This window comes from Lolium rigidum, chromosome 6 (genome assembly GCF_022539505.1).
Source record: "Lolium rigidum isolate FL_2022 chromosome 6, APGP_CSIRO_Lrig_0.1, whole genome shotgun sequence".
Classification (NCBI taxonomy): Eukaryota; Viridiplantae; Streptophyta; class Magnoliopsida; order Poales; family Poaceae; genus Lolium; species Lolium rigidum.
The window spans coordinates 113,606,428-113,623,373 of NC_061513.1; the positions used below are offsets into that span (position 1 = coordinate 113,606,428).

The following is a 16,946-nucleotide window of genomic DNA, read 5'->3' on the forward strand; positions in this document are numbered from 1 at the left end:
ATACTCGCTATATATTGTAGGTTCTTTAGCTGTACGAGCAAATTCACTGTTCCACAGTTAGTTATTGAACTGATATACTAACATACACTGCCAATTTATTGGTCTGAAAAGCTTTTCTTGAAGTAATATAACACACACTAACGATTTATTGCTCTAATAATAATTTTTTTTAAATTTCATAGACAATGTTAAAACAAGGTGTTTCATCACTCGGCCAGCAATTACAACAAATAAATCCTAAGATATAATAGAAGACAGAACATGCCAGAGTCGGGACAAGTCCCTTCAGCCTTACCATTATCTTGGATAAAATATTCTCACCCATTGCATCCTGTGTGTTTATATCATTTGTGGCTCCCACTTACATATTCATACTCAAGTTTTCAGGCTTTGAAGTAAACATTGTTTTCTCTTCCAGTATATTGATGCATGAGACTATAGTTTGAGAGATTCATGGATGGTGAATAAGTGACTGGATAATTTATCGCTCGTGGGGCAATATATATAGAGATCTTTCTTGTGACAAATATAACGCTCGTATTCTGAACCCTGATGATCATTGTGTATCAGGCAGCTCGATCATTGCCCAATAGGTGTCTGATTTGTATTTTGTTTTTGTACAATCAGTTCTAGCAAAGTCCAAACTGATTTAGCTTCAAACCCGGTACCACGAGGATTTCAGCGATTCCATCAAAATTCGCACGATGTCGATTTTGAGATGCCCTCCTACACGACGTGCACGACGAATCACACATGTGATGCAAGAGGAATTACCACGAGCGGTTACATTACAACAGGTTTACAATAGAGCCCACAAGAAACATATATTACAACAACAACTCCAACGAGTCAAAAATACAAATGTACAATAAAAAGATCTGAATCATACAAAAAAATCAAATACGTTCGAGTACGAACAAGATATAAATGAGACTAAGAGTTCTGAAGATAACCAGTGTCATCCATAACCCTGCCCAGACCAAACCGGAAGAGTAACGTTGCTAACATCGTCATCCCATACCTATGAAAGTCGGGCCAAGGGTTGCCAACAGTATTCTTTTTGCTATGTCATTTTCTTGCTTGGCTGTATTTCGGGGGATTGACAATTTGGGTAGTGGATGTTCAACTTGATGACAGCCTGATGGTGGCACTTATATGGGCTGGTCCCTAGTTAAAAACGTTCTGGTAAATATGTGTAGTGCACTGTGCTGTTCCGGCTGCCTTCCTCTGTGCCTGCTTTTGGATTCAGACTATTACATTCCACTGATTTCATTGAGCTCCCAGAGATCTGAGGTATCATCATGCATTCATCTTTTTTTCGATAAAAGGAATATATTAATATCAAAAGATACCAATTACACTCAGCCTCTGCAACAACGCCCCACCCTAAAGGCAGTACGGATGCACACAGCCAAAAAAGAGTAAAGAAAACTAAGAAATAAAAATCCCGTTACAGCCTTTTAGACCTAGCAACAACAATACAACCACCACCGTGACAACACATGAAGTACAGACTCTCCAAAAGCGACGTCTCCAAGAAGGAAACAGTGCACCAGCACCGTCGTCGCCCGACCAAAGGTCTTAGGATTTCACCCTGAAGATAGTCCTCACTCTCAAAACAATGCCTCCAACAAGAACATTGCCAGGCACAACCAGTTAAGGCCAGACCTTAGGTTTTCACCCTGAGAGGTAAGACTCTGAACTTCCCCTGTGCTGCCGCCCCCACATGCATACCATTGCTGCAAGCCCGGAACGCCAAGCAGATCCCGCAGCATCACCTTGACTCGAACCTTCTTTAGCCAGTCCACCAATCCGGCCTTCATGATATTCCTTCTTCTGACTTCACCATGGACCAAAAAGTCACCTGATGTCAACACAGAATATAGCTTCGCGGCGCTCCCTCCGGAACCAAATGGTCGGAATAAAAACATGGGTGCGCGCGACCGAATACCACCCAGCAAACAGCATGCAAAATATGCACTGTTCCATTCGCCGGCGGAGCTTTTCGGAACTCATCTCTCCAGCCAGATCAAAGCAAACTGACCTCTAGTAGATCTTCATCTTCGCTTGCAAGAAATCCGAGGACCTCCACCAAAAACAAAGCAAGACCAGCAGCCCCCACGCCGCCAGTCCCTCCTGCCGGATCACCAGGGAAGAAGACGGCAGCGCAGATCATGCGTACCACCGCTGAACCGTCACCGGGGGCGGAGGCCGCCACCGCTCGACCGAATCCTCCATGGCTGCCGACGGAGAGCATCAGGGCCCGGCCAAGTAGACGTGCCGCTCGGCTTCGTCCACCGGCGCTTCATCACCTCCCATGGAACGCCACCGTGGAAACCCTCTCCTTCCCCTCGTCGTTCGATGGAAGGGGCGCCGCCACCGCCGTCGAGGCCGAGGCCGGGGCTGGGGCTGTGGCCGGGCCGGGGCCGGAGCCGGGGCCAAGGCCATGGCAGGGGCCGGGGCCGAGGCCGGCAGCAGCGGCGGCTGTGGTGCGGCGGTCCGGGGGCGGCTGCTCGGAGCGGGGCGGGTAGATCCTCCGCCGCCGCCCGGGAGGGGGGCAGGAGAGGAGGAGCGGCGGCTAGGTTAGGAGGAATAAAAATACAGTAAGACCCTCCCCGGGAAACTATTTTTTTTTTGGGAAACTTCCTGTTCTGTAACCTGTACACATGCGTTCCATCTGAAATACTAGCTGGAAATTATGACTCAATTCGATTCCAGGTTCTGAACTGTGGTCCGGGGTTTCATTATCATCCACATCTACTATGTGAGAGATGAGAATACCACCCGGGAAGCCATCCGATCTTCATCCGGCGGCTGCTGAACGGTGTCAATGTCTCTATGCCAATCAGTTGCTTGTGTGACCATGAACTGAATCAGAAGCCTTCCGTTCGTCGGCAGCTCGCCGTGTTCAAGGCGAAGTCACCATCGCGCTCGGAATCGCTGCACTTTAAGCAAAGTCGTGCAGAAATTACTACTCCGATCGAGAGTAGGATAGTTCTCCAGCAGTAGTACGAACGTAGTACTTCTCTTCGACTCGGAATCTGTTTCATGCACCGACTCGGAACGGTAGATAGTTCTCGGCCAGTACTATATAAGTGCAGGCACCCACCGTGTACTGTCCACAAACCATCGAGCTAGCGAATCAGCCGACCACATACGAAGCTCCATCGCAGAACCAAAATACTGAGCCAGCCAACGACGCGAACTTGATCGATCGAAGAAGCAACAAGCAAGTATGGGTTGCGGGATGAGCCGCCTTGCCAAGGCTACGATCGCCCTGGTGATCCTGGTCATGCTTTTCCTGCCCGCCGCTATGGCGGCCGCCAGCTTCGACGCCACCCGGAGCCAGCACCTGCCGCTGCCGCGCGGGACCGTCCGCGGGCCGGAGAGCGTCGCCTTCGACGGCCAGGGCCAGGGCCCCTACAGCGGCGTCTCCGACGGCCGCGTCCTCAAGTGGAATGGCGACAAGCTCGGCTGGACCACCTACACGCACGGCCCCGGCTACGACAGCAAGATGTGCACGGCCACCAAGTTCCGCCCGGAGACCGCGACGGAGAGCCAATGCGGCCGCCCGCTCGGCCTTCGGTTCGACCAGAAGACGGGAGACCTATACATCGCTGACGCGTACAAGGGCCTCATGAGGGTTGGCCCGGGCGGCGGGGAGGCAACGGTGCTGGTCAATAGCGTTGATGGCATACCTCTAAGTTTCACCAACGGAGTTGACGTCGACCAAACTACCGGCCAGGTCTACTTCACGGACAGCTCTATGAACTACAACAGGGCGCAGCACGAGATGGTGACGAGAACGGGGACTCGACGGGCCGCCTCATGAGGTACGATCCGCGGACTTCAGATGTTACGGTGCTCCAATCGGACATGACCTACCCTAATGGCGTCGCCGTCAGCACCGACCGTACTCACCTTGTGGTTGCGTCAACCGGTCCTTGCAAACTACTAAGGCACTGGATCAAAGGCCCCAACACCGGACGATCCGAGCCTTTTGCCGACCTCCCGGTTACCCCGATAATGTGAGACCTAGCAACAAGGGAGGTTATTGGGTGGCTTTACACCGTGAGAAAAACGAGCTTCCTTTTGGCCGGGATAGCCATCCGCTTGCCGTGAGGGTCGGCTCCAACGGGAAGATACTAGAAGAGATGAGAGGTCCCAAGAGTGTGAGACCGACGGAGATAATGGAGAGGAACAATGGCAAAATCTACATGGGTTCCGTGGAGCTGCCTTATGTCAGTGTAGTTAAACGCAAATAGAGATAGTTTGATTGAACATAGATTTTTGTTACTTATATTTTATCCCTCCGTGTAATTTTCCAGTTTATTTTCTGCCAGAATACCCAATGTAATCGACACATATTATCAGCAAATTATTATATGTTATTTCTTTCATTTTCATGTCAAGAAAGACTAATTTCTGTCAAGCTCCTACCCTCCTACTGAATCTTTCAAAAGCAAAGCAAGAAATTACTCTCTATTGTGGGTTCTCTAACTGTACGAGCAAATTCAGTGTTGCAGTGTTAGTTTTCAACTAATATAACATACACTGACAATTTATTCATACTCAAGTTTTCAGGCTCTGAAGTACACATTGTTTTCTCTTCCAGCATATTGATGCATGAGACTAGGTCCCAAAAACCCCAGGACCGGTCCTGAACGTCAGGGAAGGCTTGCTGGCAAAATGCTGACGAAATCCAAAAAGCTGTCAAACATGTCGACCGACTGCGTTGAAGAGAGGAATGAAACAACCAAACAAGCATGAGATCCAGATTCCTGCTTAACCGAGCACGACGCAGCCGTAGAGTCGAAGCCAAACTTTTATGGGAACACTGCACCCGAGGGTAGTACGCTTGCTTGCCCGTGACGAGCGCAGCGCAAGCTAGCGCGCCGTCCAACTGCCTCTGACCCCAAAAGAGGGGATCACGAGATCGCCTGCCGCGCCTTGTCTCGTTGCTCCTCCCTGTACGTTTTCCTGATCCCGGACGAACAGCCTCTTTCGCGCGCGCGCGCGTTTGTCTGTACATCCCATTTTCAGGAATCAGGACTCATCAATCATCGTCGCGCGCTAGTGTAGCGTCAGCCACCGAGAGCCCGCCCACTATCGCTCCTGCCATTTCCAGTCTCCGAGAGAGAAGGATAACGGAGATGGATGCGGAGGCCGGCGAGGCTGGGCGTCAGCGTTCCCCCGCGGCGCCGTTCGTCAGGTCGTCATCGCGTCTCGGCGCAGCCCAGAGCTTCGACGGCGCGCTCAGGGTTAGAGCCTGTTCTTTTCCCTCCTACTGTCCTTCCCAATCGCGCCGCATGGCGTGCGTGCCTCTAAATTCTGGTCTGACCTTTACGTTTTGAGCTGCAGGAGCTCAAGGATCTGCGATTCCAGCTGCACCAGGCGGCGGACTGCTGCGAGAAGGCGTTCCTCGGCACCGAGCAGAAGAGGCTGTAAGTGCAGACCTTCCGTCGATTATTTCACTCCAACACATCAATTTCTCCCCTTTCCTCTCGTGGAGCCGATGGCCGCGTGTAAGTTCAGTTTCTTGCGCGTGGTGAAGGATACTGGACAGCACGAAGAGCTACATCTGCGATGCGGTTGTGACGGTGATTGATCACCTGGGAACTGTTTCATCCAAGCTTGAGCACCAGCTGGAGGACAAGACCGAGATCACGCAAACAGAGCGAAAGATCACCTTCCTCAAACAGGTTGGCATCCTATCTGCTTGTACTCGCTGTAATAAATTGTGTATGGCATGAAGAGAGCTCGTGTAATTACCAGAAAAAATTTCGGAGTATAGAATGATACAGTAGCAGTGAACTGATGAATTGGAGACTCACTGAATTTGTATGATTTCCTGACTGTACCAGAGGCTTCTGACATGCGAACAGTATGCAATTTCTCTCAACCTATTGGCTCTACGTATGGACACCGGCGCCGTTCAATATCATCGACGTTACCTCTCGCAATGTATAGTTTTCAAGCTTTGTTTTATTTTAGATGATGAACCTACAGAATGCTTCAGCTCAGCTATGATTTTACTAACTAGTACCACTCCTTCGCTCCAGCTACGGAGACAAACAATAAGGAAAATGCTACTGATTCAAGGTTTGTTATATACTCCAGTTCAAGTTATTTCACTTTCTTTTAGCCTATTATTACATATCTGCAATTTGCATCAGAGTATGACATTATCAGCATTGTCACACAGCAGGGGTCACCCGGTGCCTGGAGCCAATCGCACTCTGAAGCCATATGATGTTGAGTCAACCATCGGTAATTTTCTTGGGAAATGAAAAATATTTTCAATGACTGTGTATCTTCCACGCAAAGTTGTTCTGCTTTCTTGCCATTCTGAAGATGATAAATGGTGTATTCTGTGCACTGCTAAAAATCCCGAAATATACATGCAAATATGGTCGGTCCCCTTTTATGTCCGTGACAATAAAAGAACCAGCTGAAAAGCTCATTCTCCCCCTCTATGTCTACCATTTTTTAGCACAACCTCAACTCGCTTTCCTGGATTTACAAATAACATCAGCTAGTTGTTTTTCGCTGTTTTAAGCTTACTTTCTGCATACAATCGCTGTCAATTTACCGTATTTGTATTGATATGGTGTTCTTATTAGGGAGGGAAATTACCGTGGCAGTTGCAGACGTAGGAAACTCAGCATCCATAACGAGGTCATTTTCCTTCAGAGCAGAGGTATCCTACATTCAATCAATCGTGTATTTGTTCACTTCAATAGCAATATGTACTCTAAACACTATTTACACCATAAAATCAGCACGATAACGTATGTAAGTTTTACTAGCACAAATGCCCGTGCGTTGCAACGGGAAAATAAGTTAGGAATTCATTTCGAATACGTCAGAGTTCTCATTGTACCGTCACGAATGATAGTTCTTTCTTCGTTGTTATCTTTCACCCTAAAGAGCACACTATTAGGTTACCTTCGCAATGTACGCCACATCGTGGATATATACATGGTCTTTATAGAGCCCTTGTCTAGTTGTCTTCGGCGATGATTAACGCGTAGTACACCTCGATGTCCTTGATCAAATCGTCCTTGATTTAGTTGAAGGGCATGTTCTTCCATTTGCAATGTGACTTTCAAGTTGGTGGCCTTCCCAAGTTTGTTCATCCCTTCACCGGCATCGACGCCTTCCTCCAAACATTGAATTGACGAAGTCTGACCGCTTCGTCTAAAACGTGTCATCGAGATCATTATTTGTGCTTGTGACTTATCTGCATGCCAGTCATAGAGGTACATCAAACTATCTACCGTGTCCCAATGCTGCACATGTACATCGGAGTAGATGAGGCGAGGATGGTCGCCCTGAGATCATTCAAAAATCCGCTAGAGGAAGCTTCTACGCTCAAAGAAACCTCTTGGAGGACATATTTGTGACAATGCGAACCTCCAGCGCCGGAGCAATGCCCACGACAAGATATAGCCGAGTACGTCCTTCCGTCCTCTACTATGGCGAAACCCAACGACACTAAGCTCTGGCGACTACGACCCATCGCGGGAGGAGGAGAACAGTGATCAAAGATTGTGGATTTCGACCTCGTGCCGAGGTGGATAGTCTGTGACAGCACCACCGCCTCATGCGTAATATCAAAGCGCTCATCTCACCTATGACCTCGCCGTGTCGCGTGAAGGGAAAAGGATGACTCGGCCTAATCCGGATAAGAAGTTTGCATGGGGCTCTTGCCCGACAAGATCATGACTGATCATGAAGAGAATCCGAACCGAGCACGTACCGATCACGTTGGCAGATGGTATGATCGATGAACGGACGTTGATGGACCGAACCACGGAAACACTTTTTTTATATATACAAAAATCTGGTCGCATTTTCTTCCACCAGTTGTACAACAAAATTCATTTTTTATCCAAAAAGGAAAGGATGTTACAGCCTAAAATAATCCTCAGCCAGACTATTTACAAGTCATTTCAGTTTACTTAGCAATATAAAGTACTAAACAAATATGGATCAAATCTCTTTTTGGGGGGTCATGAACCGATCTGTATCTAGCCTGACCAAAAGGAAAACGGATCTGATCACAACGGAAATAGATCCTAGAAGAAGCAGCCTGGCCGTCGGGCCTCCGTCTGTCCCAGGAGATCCCGTCTCCCCCACTCCTCTCTCGGTCTCGGTCAACTCCAACCCCCTTCTGTTCCAGGAGAGACTTCCTCCTGCTGGCTGCTGCCGAATTTCCTCTCATTCAGCGCCAAATTTCCGTTCATTCAGCACCGCCGGCAGCTCCGGCTCCGTCGTTCCACATGGCCGGTCGGGTTCTTTGCCGAGAAATTTCCTCTCGTCGAGCGCCTCTCCGGCTCCGTCGTCCCGCACGGCCGCTCGTGTTAGTTGCCTCCAAATTTCTTCTCGTTCCTCAACAACACGGTGGCGCTGCCGGCGACCGTGCTCTGGCTCGGCCATCCCGGCCATCCCGGCCTGCCTTTCCCTTATTTAATTAGCAAACTCGTACTGCTCTTTGGCTTCTTGAGTCCCGTCTCAGCTCGAAGATTAGCAACTTGGAAAACTATATAAATTGGTGGAACTTAATTTACGAACGCGAGGTGGGACTATGGAAAACAATCTCTCCAGTTGATTGGTAGCATCAGGTCGGGGCGTAACCGTCAAACAAGGCCCAGTAGCACAGCGGCCCATCAGCTTCAGCCACGGGCGCTATAACAGCATTTTGGATGAAAACGTCGACTTGGACAACTTAACGGTGGCATATGATGTAAATTCAACTGAAAATAATGGGTAATTCAAAAACGGACGAAAATTTTGGGGAGAAACCTTACTTCCTTTATTAGTAAGTAAAGATAAAAATAAAGATAAAGATAAAGATTCAGTCATGCACAGAGCAATACAAGTTAACAAGTACGAACATGCTTCCTTTCTTTCTACCTTGATGCGTAAGAAAATTTACTCTGAAATATTTGCAGGATGTTCACATTGCTCCAGGCGTTCATAAGAAGAAGAAAGCCAGCCACCGCAGCAACATCTTGGCATTCCTCAAGAGAAGTAAGCAGCATGCATAAGAGTGAGAACCTCCACTGGATACAGTTAGAAACGCAATGGCCATTGCTGTGACTGCCAGAGGTTTTGCCGACCATGCGTGTCCACTGCTCTGTAACAGAATGTAAATGTACTTTGAGTTCTGCACTCCTGCACGGATGTGTAGAAAATTAAAGTTCAGGGCCGAGCTGAACATTCTTGCAGCATCAAGGGGGAACACACACGCTCATTTAATTTAGATCATGTACAAGGGACAGGTTTACTAGATCAACAACATGGTGTCCTTCTAGTTCGGCATGCATAGCTAGCCAAGCATGTCCAAAAACACCCCTTTTGGTTCTCTTCTCGATTTCTCGGTGCCTTAATTAATCTGTTGCCATGTATGTGAAAACCATATATAGTTTCTATTTCTTATTTATTTTAAGCAAATGATCTAATTTTAGTAATTACTCAAACAAAGTGCATCAAACACTGAAACCAACATGAATAATGAACGTCCCTGATATAACCATTAAAAGTTACATTGAAGAAGCCTCAAGCTTTACTTTCTTACCTTGGTTTTCTTCCATTGTGCTCTCCATGAAGAAAAACCTGAATAAGACCAACATTGCACAACTAGCCTCAAAGGATTTTAATAACCATATGATTATCGTAAAGTGTATTTGCCCCCTAGCTCCTTTGATCTCTACATTTACAAAAATCAAAACCATAAATTCTAAAATAAATATAGACATAATCAATGATGTAATTGACAAGCATGAAAAATCTTAGTGCAGAATTATTTGTATTGTAGGATGCACGAAAATGAGAAAATTGATAAAATTTGTAGATTTGAAATATGTATACCGATATCCACACATTTGTCATTTTTGTGTAGCTTAGAATACAAAGTTTTGATATCACTTTTGTGTAGCTTGGAATACAAAGTATTTGAAACTAATATTTTTCAAGCTTTTGGGATACATCATTAGCTAATTTGGATATAGTTTTAAAAACTTGTAAAAACGTACAAATATATTTTAATTTTGAAAAAATAACAGGATGACCTGAGCCCAGGAGATATAAGAGCATCTTCAGTCGCGTCCCTCAAAAAGCGTCCGGCATAAATGATTTGGGGCACGTTTGAGACCGCGCCGGACAAAAAGAGACCAAAATCACGTACAAAAAGAGGCCCTTTCCAGCCGCGTCCCTCAAACAGACGTCCGGATGCATGCATTTTAATAAAGGGGACCACCCCATGTGGGAAAAGTAGGTGAGAGAAAGTGTGGGGAAAGAGACTAGCATGTGGGGACCGGGGCTGCATGCATGCATATGGGCTCTCATTTGTGTCGGCGTCCCAGTAGAGACTCTATGTAGAGTCTCTACCGGGGACGCCGGACACAAAATGAGGCTCTAATTAGCTTTGGGGGACGCGACTGGATAGCTTTTTTCCCCATTTCTTGTCCGCCGTCCCCCAAACGCCGTTTGGGGGACGCGACTGGAGATGCTCTAAGGACGCAATTCTCCAGACAGGCCGCAGAACCAGTTGTGACCCAAAAAAAAAAAAACAGTGTAGTTAATTCGGTCTTGCCCATGTCGTCCATTCGCTCGCCCTCCCCTCGATAATTAGGCTCCCTTTTTTCTCAGAACTCACAGTTGTACACGCGGCCGCGACCCCATCCTCCCAAGTCCCCCAACCCTAGCCGCCACGAGCTGAGGAACAAGCAAGCCAGTGCGCGATGCGGCGATCGGCGATGGCGCTCCGCTCCACGGCGGACCGGTGCTTCGGCCACCACTCACCGGTTAGTTCTTCGCCACCGTGTGTCTCCTCCTGCCTTGTATGCTCCGGCCATGTCGCCCGTCGCTCAGGCCCCTCTTCCTTCTCGGCGAGCGCCCAAGACCTCCCCCAACAGTACTCTAGGTCTATAGCGGTCCATGAACCATCCTTCCTCGGTGGTTTTCTTCCTCTAACCGGAAACACAAGCGAATTTCGGGTTCCTAAAAACTGCCAGATTAGTTCGTCAGTCATCTTCGAAAAAACGGAAGTACTTGGAAAACCAAGAAACAGATCCGGAAAAAAAATTGCGCACATACATCAACGAACACAGTTTAAAGTTTTTCCCTATAACGTATAGTGATGATGTTTGAGCATCTGGCCTGTATTGATGTAGCACATAACTTGTCCGCCTTTTGGTAGCTGGGGATTTGGCTTGGCCTCAGCTATTTTGCTTTATTTCTGCGCACGACTGTGGCAAAGAAACTTGTTCCATTGTTTTTTCGTCGGTAAGTGAATTTGTGCTCGGTATGCTTTAGCTAGAAGCCGCACCATTACAATATAGTAACGTCCAACATGTCCAGGCAGAGATTACATCACTTCGTCCATACTGGTATAGGATTTAACATAGTTGTCGTAGCATTCGATACGAAAACTAAGTTTGAGGTCCATCTTCCTACACCTTTCTGCAAGTGTTCTGCTTGTCTCCATGTCAACTTAGTTTGGTCCATGCAGCCAAACGGAGTGGTGTGATATCCTATTCCTGAGAAGGTACCGACCGCTGTATATCTTATCATCGCATGAAAATTTCCCTAAACTATCATTGTAGCATGAACTATGCAACAAGTCATACTAGTTATTAAATGATGCACTGCCTCATCAACCCAATTCCGAAACCAGCCTTTGGTTGTTGCATTCTCAATTTTTCATGTATTCCAAGAGTATTCATTTTTCTGTCTTTCGTCCTTTTTTTCCAACTTCTGTTTTAACTTTATGCAGATCACGATTATTGTTTACTTCCCTACTCTTCATAGATCTGCCAACATAAATGCTCAAAGTTTAGATTTATATAATATACATCACAAAGCAACATATATCTTGTTCCATTTTACCTTCTGACTGCCCCTTTAACTTGTTTGTTTTTCAGTTGACAAACGTTATCCAATCAACGTTCAGTGCAAATGCTTGCTCAAGATGGGGAAGTCTTGCAAGAACTTTCAGGTAATTACCTCATCTTGGTTTACACAATCTGAAGGAGATGTTTGCAGTATGCATCTAACTTCTCCGTGTTCTTTTTTTTCTGTTACAGTGCAAAACCAATTGGAAATGAGGTTATTGGAATTGATTTGGGGACAACGAATTCCTGTGTTTCTGTTATGGAGGGAAAGGTGAGTGGTTCTTGTATATATGCTCTTCTGCTGTGCTTTCTTTTCAGCTTCTTAAACAATGTGCTTACATAAACGAGAAAATGGCTGCAGAGTGCAAAAGTGATAGAGAATTCAGAAGGCACTAGGACGACACCATCAGTTGTTGCTTTCAGTCAAAAGGGGGAGCGGCTTGTTGGAACTCCGGCCAAACGTCAATCTGTGACAAACCCACAGAATACCTTCTTTGGTACGAAGCGTATGATAGGACTTGGTCGTCGTCTAACTTGCAACCGAAGCCGAGGGGAAATCCACCCTGCGGCGGAGATGAGTGGCGGTGGCGCGAGGAGGGTTCTGGAGGCGTGGAGGCTCGGGGTGGTCAGGCACGGCGACGCCCTCAAGCTCCGGGAGCGGCTCGTCGCCGACCGGCGGGCCGGCCGGGTCCCGGACCTCGTCCTCTCGCTGCAGCACCCGCCGACCTACACCTTCGGCAAGCGCCGCACCGACCACAACCTGCCGGTGCCGGAGTCCAGCCCGGGGGCCCTCGGCGCCGAGCTCCACCGCACGGAGCGGGGCGGCGACGTCACCTTCCACGGCCCGCGCCAGGCCGTGCTCTACCCCATCCTCTCGCTCCGGGACGTCGGCCTCGGCGCGCGGAGGTACGTCGAGGGGCTCGAGGCCGCCATGGTCGAGGTCGCCTCGCTCTACGGCGTCGAGGCGCGGCCGGGGGGCCGCTGCACCGGCGTCCGGGTCGGGGACAGGAAGATCGGGGCCATCGGGGTCGGGATCTCCTCCGGGTTCACCTCCCATGGCCTCGCCTTCAACATCGATCCTGATTTGGGCTACTTCAAGCACATCGTGCCATGCGGCATCGCCAACAAGGATGTCACGTCGTTGCGGCAGGAGGCAAAAGTGGAACTCCCTCCCGACGAGGTGATCCATCATCAGCTCGTGCGGAGCTTGGCCAAAACCTTCCGGTTCAGCCATGTTGAAGTCAAGGATGATTCCGAGTGCACAGAGATGGTTTACTCAGCTGCTGCGCAACAATGATGTGTATTTTACTCTGTATACTGGGAATTCTTCTCAATACATACATTGTTATAAATTTGGCTTTGAAATTAGGAAGCCGAGGGGAAATTTTCCCTCGCGCCACCGCCACTCATCTCCGCCGCTGGGTGGATTTCCCCTCGGCTTCGGTTGCAAGTTAGACGACGACCAAGTACAAACGCCATTTCCAGTCTCCGAGAGAGAAGGATAACGGAGATGGATGCGGAGGCCGGCGAGGCTGGGCGTCAGCGTTCCCCCGCGGCGCCGTTCGTCAGGTCGTCATCGCGTCTCGGCGCGGCCCAGAGCTTCGACGGCGCGCTCAGAGTTGAGCCTGTTCTTTTCCCTCCTACTGTACTTCCCAATCGCGCCGCATGGCGTGCATGCCTCTAGATTCTGGTCTGACCATTACGTTTTGAGCTGCAGGAGCTCAAGGATCTGAGGTTCCAGCTGCACCAGGCGGCGGACTGCTGCGAGAAGGCGTTCCTCGGCACCGAGCAGAAGAGGCTGTAAGTGCAGACCTTCCGTCGATTATTTCATTCCAACACATTTTCTTTCCTTTCTTCCTCTCGTGGAGCCGATGGCCGCGTGTAAGTTCAATTTCTTGCCCGTGGTGAAGGATCCTGGACAGCACGAAGAGCTACATCTGCGATGCGGTTGTGACGGTGATTGATCACCTCGGAACTGTTTTATCCAGGCTCGAGCACCAGCTGGAGGACAAGACCGAGGTCACGCAAACAGAGCAAAAGATCACCTTCCTCAAACAGGTTGGCATCCTATCTGCTTGTACTCGCTGTAATAAATTGTGTATGGCATGAAGAGAGCTCGTGTAATTACGTGAAAAAAATTGGAGTGTAGAATGCGCCATATGTGATGATGAAACAGTGAATTGATGAACATCGACCAAATTGAACCTTGCTATACTCACTGAATTTGTATGATTCCTGACTGTACCAGAGGCTTCTGACATGCGAACAGTATGCAATTTCTCTCAACCTATTGGCTCTACGTATGGACACTGGCGCCGTTCAATACCATCGCCGTTACCTCTCGCAATGTACAGTTTTCAAGCTTTGTTTGATTCTACATGATGAACCTGCAGAATACTTCAGCTCAGCTATGATTTTACTAACTGGTACCACTTCTTCACTCCAGCTACGGAGACAAACAATAAGGAAAATGTTACTGATTCAAGGTTTGTTATATACTCCAGTTCAAGTTATTTCACTTTCTTTGAACCTATTAGTATTATATATCTGCGATTTGCATCAGTGTATGACATTATTAGCATTGTCACACAGCAGGGGTCACCCGGTGCCTGGAGCCAATCGCACTCTGAAGCCATATGATGTTGAGTCAACCATCGGTAATTTTCTTGGGAAATGAAAAATATTTGGAATGATTGTGTATCTTCCACGTAAATTTGTTCTGCTTTCTTGCCATTCTGAAGAGAAGAAATGGTGTATTCTGTGCACTGCTAAAAATCCCCAAATATACATGGAAAAATATACCCCCTTTCTATGTCTGTGACAATAAAAGAACCAGCTGAAGAGCCCATTCTCCTCTCCTATGTCCCAATTTTCAGCACGACCTCAACTCGCTTTCCTGGATTTACAAATAACAGCAGCTAGTTGTTTTCAGCTGTTTTAAGCTTACTTTATGCATACAATCGCTGTCGATTTACCGAATATATGTTGATATGGTGTTCTTATTAGGGAGGGAAGTTACCGTGGCAGTTGCAGACGTTGGAAACCCAGCATCCATAACAAGGTCATTTTCCTTCAGAGCAGAGGTATCCTACATTCAATCAATCATGTATTTGTTCACTTCAATAGCAATATGTACTCTAAACACTATTTACACCATAAAATCAGCACGATACTGCTTACGTGTGTAAGTTTTATTCAGTCATGCACAGAGCAATACAAGTTAACAAGTACGAACATGCTTCCTTTCTTTCTACCTTGGTGCGTAAGAAAATTTCCTCTGAAATATTAGCAGGATGCTCACATTGCTCCAGGCGTTCATAAGAAGAAGAAAGCCAGCCACCGCAGCAACATCTTGGCATTCCTCAAGAGAAGTAAGCAGCATGCATAAGAGTGAGAACCTCCACTGGATACAGTTAGAAATGCAATGGCCATTGGTGTGACTGCCAGATGTTTTGCTGACCATGCGTGTCCAATGCTCTGTAACAGAATGTAAATATACTTTGAGTTCTGCACTCCTGCACGGATGTGTAGAAAATTAAAGTTCAGGGGCCAAGCTGAACATTCTTGCAGCATCAAGGGGGAACACACACGCTCATTTAATTTAGATCATGTACAAGGGACAGGTTTACTAGATCGACAACATGGTGTCCTTCTAGTTCGGCAGGCATAGCTAGCCAAGCATGTCCAAAAACACCCCTTTTGGTTCTCCTCTCGATTTCTCGGTGCCTTAATTAATCTGTTGCCATGTATGTGAAAACCATAGTTTCCATTTCTTCTTTATTTTAAGCAAACGATCTAATTTTAGTAATTACTCAAACAAAGTGCATCAAACACTGAAACTAACATGAATAATGAACGCCCCTGATATAACCATTAAAAGTTACATTGAAGAAGCCTCAAGCTTTACTTTCTTACCTTGGTTTTCTTCCATTGTGCTCTCCATGAAAAAAAAAAACCCGAATAAGACCAACATTGCACAACTAGCCTCAAAGGATTTTAATAACCATATGATTATCGAAAATTGTATTTGCCCCCTAGCTACATTGATCTCTTCATTAAAAAAAATCAAAACCATATTATAAGTTTTAAAAAAATCTAAAATAAATTTAGACATGATCAATGATGTAATTGACAAGCATGAAAAATCTTAGTGCAGAATTATTTGTATTGTAGGATGCACGAAAAATGAGAAAACTTATAAAATATGTAGATTTGAAATATGTATACCAAGATCCACACTTTTGTCATTTTTGCGTAGCTTAGAATGCAAAGCCTTTGATATCACTTTTGTCATTTTGTGTAGCTTAGAATACAAAGTATTTGAAATTAATATTTTTCCAGCTTTTGGGATACATCATTAGCTAATCTGGATATAGTTTTAAAAACTTTTAAAAACGTATAAATATATTTTAATTTTCAAAAAATAACAGGATGACCTGAGCCCAGGAGATGTAAGGGCATCTCCAACCGCGCGACCCAAACGGACGCGCTGGGCCGTCCGGTTTGGGCCGTTTGGGTGGCCGAGCAGACACGCGGATGTAGCGCATAATCGTAGAAACACGAAAAAAAGAGAAAAGTGGCAAATTGAAATGAAATTTCATTCAACATATGCCCTATTTTGGGTAAATAACTAACAAAAGAAGCCCCTATATGGGCTTTTAAATTTAAACTAATAAAACCCCTCTATTAGGGTTTGGTCGTCGGCGCGGTGGCCGCCAGTGCGCCGCCTAGCCCCTGTGGGCGTCGTCGGCGACGTCGTCGTCGTGGACGACGTCCCCGGGCGGCGAGGCGCTGTTGTGGCTCAACCGCGCCAGGGACTCCGGCCACGGAGACCACAGGGCCTCCTCCCAGGCCGAGTGGGGGTCCGGAGCCACCCGAGGCTGCGGCGGCGCACGGAGCAGCGCCTCCTCCCTCAGGCGCTGCTGCCTCTCCTGCCAGGCGCGGCACCTGGCCTCCTCCCGCCGCGCCGCCTCCTCCTCCTCCCGTCGCGCCTGGCGGGCCTGGGCGTAGAGCTCCCAGTGATGACCCACAAGTATAGGGAGTGTA

General features: G+C 47.4%; 3 protein-coding genes and 1 pseudogene across 6 annotated transcripts; all 4 read left to right on the plus strand.

Annotated features, from left to right (window-relative positions):
- Window positions 1-3,235: 3,235 nt before the first annotated feature.
- Window positions 3,236-4,265, plus strand: LOC124660152 (annotated as a pseudogene).
- Window positions 4,266-5,137: 872 nt separating this feature from the next.
- On the plus strand, window positions 5,138-9,295 carry LOC124659179 (probable protein ABIL5). Its single transcript, XM_047197113.1, has 8 exons — window positions 5,138-5,261; window positions 5,362-5,444; window positions 5,555-5,702; window positions 5,865-5,964; window positions 6,063-6,102; window positions 6,209-6,270; window positions 6,624-6,700; window positions 8,958-9,295. The coding sequence occupies exons 1-8, from the start codon at window positions 5,154-5,156 to the stop codon at window positions 9,051-9,053; spliced, it is 714 nt and encodes a 237-aa protein (XP_047053069.1). The 5' UTR covers window positions 5,138-5,153; the 3' UTR covers window positions 9,054-9,295.
- Window positions 9,296-10,690: 1,395 nt separating this feature from the next.
- LOC124663140 (octanoyltransferase LIP2, mitochondrial-like) lies at window positions 10,691-13,265 on the plus strand. The gene is made up of 4 exons (XM_047200877.1): window positions 10,691-10,811; window positions 11,931-12,004; window positions 12,093-12,171; window positions 12,262-13,265. The coding sequence occupies exons 1-4, from the start codon at window positions 10,749-10,751 to the stop codon at window positions 13,195-13,197; spliced, it is 1,152 nt and encodes a 383-aa protein (XP_047056833.1). The 5' UTR covers window positions 10,691-10,748; the 3' UTR covers window positions 13,198-13,265.
- A 28-nt stretch (window positions 13,266-13,293) lies between these two features.
- Window positions 13,294-15,609, plus strand: LOC124665627 (probable protein ABIL5). Of its 4 annotated transcripts, none has more exons than XM_047203023.1 (8): window positions 13,294-13,518; window positions 13,618-13,700; window positions 13,811-13,958; window positions 14,149-14,248; window positions 14,347-14,386; window positions 14,493-14,557; window positions 14,907-14,983; window positions 15,190-15,609. In XM_047203023.1, exons 1-8 carry the CDS (start codon window positions 13,411-13,413, stop codon window positions 15,286-15,288), a joined length of 720 nt encoding a protein of 239 aa, XP_047058979.1. In that variant the 5' UTR covers window positions 13,294-13,410; the 3' UTR covers window positions 15,289-15,609. The 4 variants fall into 4 exon arrangements, with proteins under 4 accessions (XP_047058979.1, XP_047058981.1, XP_047058980.1 ...); XM_047203025.1 differs by having other exon boundaries at window positions 13,302-13,518; window positions 15,193-15,609; XM_047203024.1 differs by having other exon boundaries at window positions 13,302-13,518; window positions 14,496-14,557.
- Window positions 15,610-16,946: the final 1,337 nt, after the last annotated feature.